The sequence below is a fragment of the Cyprinus carpio genome, chromosome B3, assembly GCF_018340385.1.
Source record: "Cyprinus carpio isolate SPL01 chromosome B3, ASM1834038v1, whole genome shotgun sequence".
Classification (NCBI taxonomy): Eukaryota; Metazoa; Chordata; class Actinopteri; order Cypriniformes; family Cyprinidae; genus Cyprinus; species Cyprinus carpio.
This window is the reverse complement of record NC_056599.1, coordinates 12,792,697-12,801,007: the sequence shown is the minus strand read 5'-3', so window position 1 is coordinate 12,801,007 and position 8,311 is coordinate 12,792,697. Positions and strand designations below refer to the sequence as shown.

The window sequence follows — 8,311 nt, the reverse complement described above, 5'->3', positions numbered from 1 at the left end:
ATTCTGGTAAAAACGTTTGATAAATGGACCAAATGAAAGGTCTGTTTAGCTCGGTGGTCAAAGGTTCAAAACCCGTGTCCTCCCTCCCGTTAACCAGCGGGCAAAGCAGCCCTAATCTAATCCCTCCCTACAGGCTTTTGTTCCTGGACGCAGGGAACCGGTGGAAATGTGAGGGGGAGATATTACATGCATGCATTCTTTGGTTTAATATTATACAGTGACGCCAAGGTAAGGAGAAAAACATCCAAACAGGACTCAAGAAAAACCTGTTATAAATGACATAAACCTGTGTACTGAACCTAGATTTCACATGTTAACTCAACAAGCATGCTGAATACATATTAAAAATAAACATATCACAGTTAATTATGTTTCCACTGCTCTGAAGGGAATAGTTCATGTTTGTAAAGCTATTTTTAAAAAAAGTAATAGAATTAAGACGAATAAATTCTCTTGCAACGATCAAATATGGTAAAGAGAGAACCGCATGTTCATCTAAAATTAATTATATAACTAATATTAATATTTGTTTTAATTTGCTATTAGTATTCTATAAATATTAGTAAAAATTATATTTAGAATGCTGCTTTGAGTAACGTTTTAGTTTTAATTCTCATTCAAAAACAATCTCATATCTCTCATTATGAGTCCACCACAGAGTAGAATTTCATATTGGTTTATGAAAAAGAAAAAAAAAACATTTTTAGATTTATGGATTCATGAAAAGGAACAAGAAGGCAGCTAGCCGCACACTGAATCTGTAAAAAAAAAAAGAAACACCAACACATTTTTTATTTTATAATTTGCATCGTGCAAAAAATGCAGAGTGCATGTTAATTTAATTGTTTAATGCTTTTTGGTAAAATAGGACTCTAATCTTCAAAAGTGCAAAGAATTTAGAAATGCATATTTTATTGCAACTTCGTGTTTTAATATCATGGAAGCTTTTAAAAATCTCATAAATAGTGTGAAATGTTCCATTAACAAAATAAAACATCACATTGAATATTTTGGAAAAAAAGGTGTGCAAAAGACTGAGGTTTGTTTCTGTTTGTGTGTGTGTGTGTTGCAGTTCTTCAAAGATGATACGCTTTTCCGCAGCCCATTTCTTCCAGTGCTGAGTATAAAACACCTGTGTTACTGTCCTCATTAGCCTGAACAGTGACAAAAAAACATCTATGTGGGCTGCGGCGCAGCATTTGCTGTTGGAAGAAAGTGTTATGAATATTTTAATTCATTGTACTTAGTCATTCATCCAGGTATAATTCTAGAAACACAGGCTTTGCTGCTTACCTATTCCTGAAAGGTCGACGCTCTCAACACATGCGAGGAAACGTGTGAGGTGAGGTTGACACGCTTCAGCAGAGCTCGGGTTCTCCCGCAGACAGCGCTCAAACACGGAAAACTCACCCGCACAGTCGCTCCGGATCTTTCTTATCACAGGACTGCATTGAGATGGAAGAAAAACAGGTGGAAATATACGTATATAGTACCATCCTAGTCCCTGCATACCAATGTTTATTCAGCTACAGGAAAACTGCACTGTGGGCTTTTAGACAATAAACTAATATTTCAGAACCAGCATTTTATATGTAACATGCACAATTAAACATTTACATATAATATCTTAAATTCAACTGGAATAAATTAAATATAATATTTCAACTTTTTGGGAAAAAACAACAACAATATGACTAAATACAGCTTGATGGATGATTAATTAGCTTGATTTGATGTCTAAAGCAAAGGTTTTGAATATGTTGTAACTAACTATTATTATATTTTATAATGCTTGTCACAGATCTAAATCTGAGTCAATAAAAGCATGGCAAAACAACAGTTTTAATGTGTTGAAGAAACACACTCAGATCAATTTGTGATGTAAAGAATAAACATATATGCACGTACTGTGATGAAGTGCACTGTGCCACCCTCAGCTTCAGGTCCACACACTTCTCTTGCCACGATGCTGGATGGGAGACTACACATGTACCATATTCATCCAGCTCCTTCTGGCAGTATTTGGTCGTGATGGCCATTGCTGCCTCCCTGTTATAATACAGTTCCCTTTCATAGGTCACTTCGATGCTGCGGTGACGTCACCGTATGGGAACACCTTCGGTGTGACGAATGTCTGAAGCCCTATACCATCTCGCCAATCCTATTGGCCAAATAGCGCTTGGCACCGCCCCTACGCATGCGTACGCATCGTATACCCGGGCGCCGCGCGCTATTTCGCTCAGATTTCATTTCCTTCAGGAAAGAGAATCATCTGTGCCCTGGAATCATCTCGCGTTCATAGGGGTTTTCTCGAGCAGTGTTAACTCCTCTTCGCGGACGCGATGAGCTTTCGAAAGTGCAAGGAACCGTGTACCAGGTTCATCACTAAGGGAGACACTCACGAAAGGTGCGTAGTCTGTTTGGGATTACATCACGCGCAGTCTGCGCTTAGTGGCCTTTCCTCTTGTCCCCACTGTGATGGCCTGCGACTTAAAGTACTGCGCTCGAGGGTAGAAGTGTTTTCCAAGGTCGCCCCCGCGTCTAACCCCCGCCGTGTCGCTTCTGCGGCTGCCGAGGCACCGCACGAGGCGATGGCTTGGGGAGACATGTGCGACCTCACTTACGACGACAGCGCGGCGCTGGAGTTTTCTCCACATCGCTCGCTCTCCCCTACCCGAGTGCAGGATGCCACCTTCGTCGAAACCCGTTGTGTTCTCGGACGGGGGTTTACAGCCCACCCCGGAGGCATACGATGCTATCTCCTTCGGTTGTGGGCAGTTCGACGACGACGTCTTATCCACCGCGGCTTCGGAGTCTGAGGACTTCGTGGCAGATACGGACAGCCCTCTCCCCTCCTAGCGGACAGGAGAAGCGCGTCTCTCCCTCCTACAGCGAGCTGTTGGATGTGGTCTCTCGTGCGGTGGGTAAGCTGGGACTGGACTGGGAGGTTGAGAAGGCCGAGGCCCAACCTTCATCTAAGCTGGACGACCGTTTTTTTGACTAGTCGTGCTCCCGCGCAGCCCCGTAGGCCCCTGCCTTTTTTCCCGGACCTCCACCAGGAGGTTTCGAGGGTCCTGGAAGGCAGCCCTACTCGCGCGCGCATCACAAACGCTGCGGCTGCGGATTTCGCCACCATTTCAGATATGGCGAACCGTGGCTATACAGCGATGCCTCCGGTTGAGGAGACTCTCGCCGAACATCTGGCGCCTAATTCGGCCACGGCATGGAAGTCTCGCCCCCTCCTTCCTTCGAAGGCGTGTCGAGTCACGTCTAGCCTCGTCGGGAAATCTTACATGGCTGCTGGCCAGGCGGCCGCATCGCTCCACTCTATGGCGGTCCTCCAGGCCTACCAAGCGGAGCTTTTAAAGGATCTCGACGAGGGGGAGGGCATCACACCCGAGGCTGTGAAAGAGCTGCGTCGAGCAACGGATTTGGCGCTACGCGCTACCAAACATACTGCTCGGGCAGTGGGCCGTTCCATGGCTGGTTTGATTACGGTCGAGCGCCACCTTTGGCTGAATCTCACCGATATCAAAGAAAAGGATAAATCTTTTCTCATGGACGCGCCCATTTCTAAGGACGGTTTGTTTGGAGAGGCAGTTACGTCGGTGGTGGATAAATTTAGGGCAGCGAAACAGCAATCAGCCGCTTTCCGCCAGCTGATTCCACGCAGACCCAGAGAGACTGAACGGCGGCAGGCGCCCGCGCGGTCTCGTTCAACCTCTTCAAACCGCCAACGGGCTGCCTCACGGGAAGAGCCTTCGCCTATGGCGCCCCCTCGTAAGGACTGGGGTCCTAAGGCTTTTCCACCAGCTCGCCAGCGACAGCGGTAAAAGATTAGACCTGAGTTCGACGGCTAATGCCTCTCGCTCTCGGGCTCCTAATAGCAGCTCCTGATATTTTCGCTGCTTGCCAGGGACTGTGCCCTCCGCTAGAGAGCGCTATTGGACCGTTTTCGCGCATCCAACCCTCTCACTGCAGTCCCCACGCTCTAACATTGACTGTCTCGCCGCAAAAGGCGCTTCGAGCAGCATTGGATCGAGTAACCATGTCAGGCGTTTCCTCAGACACTCTGCGCGATTCAGCCTTCAGAATCCGAAGAACGCTACAAGGGTCTGGCAAAGACGGCCCGTTTATGACGGCTCATACAGCCGCCGCTTTTTTTCGCTAGCGGCAGAGCCCGATGTTCATCTTGTTGGATTAATTCCTGCCGTGGACACGCTTCAGGATTATACACAACGAGATGCAGCGGATTTGACGCACGCGCTTCCCCGGCTTACGGACGCCGCGAGCTTTCCGTATTCGGGCATGTTAACGCGTATGAAAACGCTGAAAAAGGCGGAAACCTTGAAACCACTGACGCTATTTCGGGCCGCGTGGGAACGCTTGCCCGGCATTTCGCAATGGGTGTTACGCACGATTCGTCTCGGATACACCATTCAGTTTCGAAAAGGCCCGCCTCCTTTCCGCGGAATTCTTCCCACGGTTGTGAAACCAGAGGAAGTCGCGGTGCTGCGGCAAGAAATGACAGCTCTGCTGAAGAAAGGGGCTATAGAAGAAGTACACCCCTCTCAGATGGAGTCAGGTTTTTACAGCCGCTATTTTGTTGTACCAAAAAAAGGGGGCGGTTTGCGACCCATATTGGATCTACGCCGTTTGAATCTTGCACTCAGGACGAGCAAATTCAGGATGTTAACGGTAAAGTCCATTTTGTCTCAGATTCAACCAAACACTTGGTTTGTCACGATCGATCTGAAGGATGCATATTTTCATATTCAGATCATCAAGAGACACAGGAAGTTCCTCAGATTCGCTTTAGAGGGCAAAGCGTATCAATACCGTGTTCTTCCGTTCGGCTTAGCCCTGGCTCCCCGAACTTTTTCAAAATGCATGGACGCAGCTCTGGCCCCGTTGCGGCTCCAGGGCGTTCGTGTGTTGAATTACTTGGACGATTGGCTGGTGCTAGCTCAATCACAGACTCAAGCACTCTCTCACCGAGATTTAGTGCTGAATCATTTAAGAAGCCTGGGCTTATGCACGAATTTCCAGAAGAGTGTTTTAATCCCCTCTCAACGGATAACCTTTCTGGGAATAGATTTGGACTCTCGCGCGATGACAGCCAGACTATCTCTCCCGCGCGTTCAGTCTCTCACGTCATGCGTGCGTCACTTCAAAGTAGGCCGCACAGTGACGGTGAGTTTGTGTCTCAGGCTGTTAGGTCTGATGGCAGCGGCATCCCCTGTAATTCGTCTGGGCTTACTTCACATGCGCCCTTTTCAGTGGTGGACGAAAAAGTCAGAACATTTCACCCCGTTGTTTTCCGCATCGTACGATTTCGGTGACACGGAGGTGTGTTATGTCAATAAAACAGTGGATGTCAACCGAGTTCCTTCTAGCCGGAGTTCGGCTGGGGATTTGTGCTTCCCGAGAGACTGTCACGACGGACGCGTCTTTGACCGGTTGGGGAGCTGTTTGTCAAGGGCGCCCAGCTCATGGAGTGTGGACAGCGACACAACGCGGTTGGCACATAAACAGGTTGGAACTACTGGCAGTTTTTCTAGCTCTCCAGTATTTCTCAAATCTGCTGACCGGCCGTCATGTACTACTCAGGTCAGACAACATGGCGGTTGTGTCATACCTGAATCATCAAGGAGGGTTACGCTCTCGCCCCCTGTGCAGGCTGGCGAGGAGTATTCTTCTTTGGTCTCGGAACAGATTTCTATCGATCCGAGCAGTTCATGTCCCCGGACGTTTGAACGTCGGAGCGGATCTGCTATCCAGACAGACTCTGGAGCAGGGGGAATGGAGATTACACCCACAGACGGTGAGCCTTTTATGGCAGATATTCGGAGAGGCGAGAGTGGACTTATTCGCGTCGAGCACGACTACGCATTGCCCGCTGTGGTTCTCCCTATGCCCTCCATCGCCCCTAGGCCTGGATGCGTTAGCTCACGATTGGCCCAGGACCAGCTTGTATGCTTTTCCTCCAATTCGTTTAATTCCAGCGGTGTTGTCCAGGATACGGCTGGACAGAGTGGAGCAGCTGCTGCTGGTGGCTCCGTGGTGGCCCACACAGCCGTGGTTTGCGGAACTGGTCAGTCTAATAGTGGGCTCTCCATGGGAGATTCCCCTCAGACAGGACTTACTATCGCAAGCACGAGGGATGATTTGGCACCCGAGGCCAGATCTGTGGAAACTGTGGGCGTGGCCTCTGAGCGGAGTGAGTTAATATGTCCCGGTCTTTCTGCGGAAACCTCCGAGACTATTATGAATTCCAGAGCAGCATCTACGAGACGCTTATATGCTTTCAAATGGAAGCTGTTTACGACCTGGTGTGGTTTTTGTAGTATAGACCCAGTTTACTGCCCAGTGGCTTCAGTACTGGAGTTCCTTCAAGACCGTTTCTCTGATGGTGTAACGCCAGCAACTTTGAAAGTTTATGTGGCAGCCATTTCAGCTAACCACGTATATATGGATGGTGCTTCAGTGGGCCGTCATCCGCTGGTCTCTCGCTTTTTACAAGGTGCGCGACGGCTGAGGCCTTTCCGCCCTGTGCGAGTTCCCTCATGGGATTTATCTATTGTACTGCAAGGTCTATCAGGACATCCGTTTGAGCCCTTGGAAACCGTACCGGATAAAATCCTGACCTTGAAGACAGTTCTTCTTATGGCCTTATCCTCCCTCAAGAGAGTTGGGGATTTACAGGCTCTTTCTGTTTCGCCGTCGTGCATGGATTTTGCACCAGGCTTTGTGAAGGTATTGCTGCGACCGAGGCCTAATTATGTCCCTAAAGTCGCTTCGAACCCCTTTCATTTTCAGCAGACGGTCCTGGAGGCTTTACCCCCTGCTGGGATAGGATCAGAAGATCTAAGTCTTTGCCCTGTCAGAGCGCTTAAGACTTATGTCGATCGATCAGCCTCATGGCGTGAGTCCGACCAGCTGTTTGTCTGTTTTGGACATAAGAATAGAGGCCATGCTGTCACAAAGCAACGCATGTCCCATTGGTTGGTGGAGGCAATATCTTTAGCCTATGAGGCGCGCGGTCTCGCCTCGCCTCTAGGAGTCAAAGCTCATTCCACTAGAGCAGTCGCTTCCTCTCAGGCGGCCCTCAGTGGATCTTCTATGGCTGATATCTGTGCTGCGGCAGGATGGTCCTCACCGAGCACTTTTATAAAGTTTTACAGTCTGGATGTAAGGACGGCTCCTGGCTCCCGGGTTCTCTCCGCTTGAGCAGATGCTTCCTTGGATCCCAGCTATCAGGTACGTCAGGCGTTATGGTATAGGGTTCCCATACGGTGACGTCACCGCAGCATCGAAGTGACCTTTGAAAGGGAACATCTCGGTTACGTATGTAACCACAGTTCCCTGAATAGGGAACGAGATGCTGCGGTCCCGGCCGTTCCATACCTGATAGCGTTCTTCTCTTCAGTTCATGAAATCTGAGCGAAATAGCGCGCGGCGCCCGGGTATACGATGCGTACGCATGCGTAGGGGCGGTGCCAAGCGCTATTTGGCCAATAGGATTGGCGAGATGGGATAGGGCTTCAGACATTCGTCACACCGAAGGTGTTCCCATACGGTGACGTCACCGCAGCATCTCGTTCCCTATTCAGGGAACTGTGGTTACATACGTAACCAAGATTTTTTCGTTGTGTACATTTTTTCATCCTTTTTGTACATCACAGTGGATTCTCAAGACCGCAGGTTCACGTCTTAGAAGGAATACTAATATCAAATAGAGTTCAAGGGCCATTTCATTACACAATACACATTCTAGCTCCTACAATTCACTGACTCGTTTAAGCTAATGGAGTTTAAACACAGCTTGGCTTGCTATCAGACTGCTGCCGTCGTATTACAGCGTAAGCACGGTAAGTGTAATACACTAGATGTAATACAAGTATTTAACACACCGCGGTCAGTCAGAACTACTTACATGCTAAACACCTTTGATTTCGCTCGGTTCTTGTGAAGGTTACTATCACATCACGCACGTGTGCGAAGGGAACGTCTGCGGCGCGCTCTCGCCGGAGGAATTCGATTGGTCAAAAGCCACGCTTGCGCTGATCTTATTGGTCGAACCAGTGGTAGCGTGAACGAATGGGCGTGGCTTCGAAGATACGCAATGCTTTAACCTTTAACCCAACGTCTTCTTTCATTTTTCACCGTCGTTTGTGTAATGTATGCATAGTTGTTTCTCATTAATGTCATCTTTAAATTTGCAATAAAAAAAATAAAAAAATAAAATAAAATTTTCACCGTCGTGTTTTGTTTTCAAAGAAACCCGTTAACCGGTGATGCTTATGTGCTG

General features: G+C 48.3%; 1 protein-coding gene across 1 annotated transcript; it reads right to left on the bottom strand.

Annotated features, from left to right (window-relative positions):
- Window positions 1-909: 909 nt before the first annotated feature.
- On the bottom strand, window positions 910-8,089 carry LOC109057700 (coiled-coil-helix-coiled-coil-helix domain-containing protein 5). The gene is made up of 4 exons (XM_019074934.2): window positions 7,937-8,089; window positions 1,909-2,049; window positions 1,294-1,445; window positions 910-1,202 (listed from the first exon to the last, which is right to left on the bottom strand). Coding segments are annotated over exons 1-4 (321 nt in total). The 5' UTR covers window positions 7,939-8,089; the 3' UTR covers window positions 910-1,176.
- Window positions 8,090-8,311: the final 222 nt, after the last annotated feature.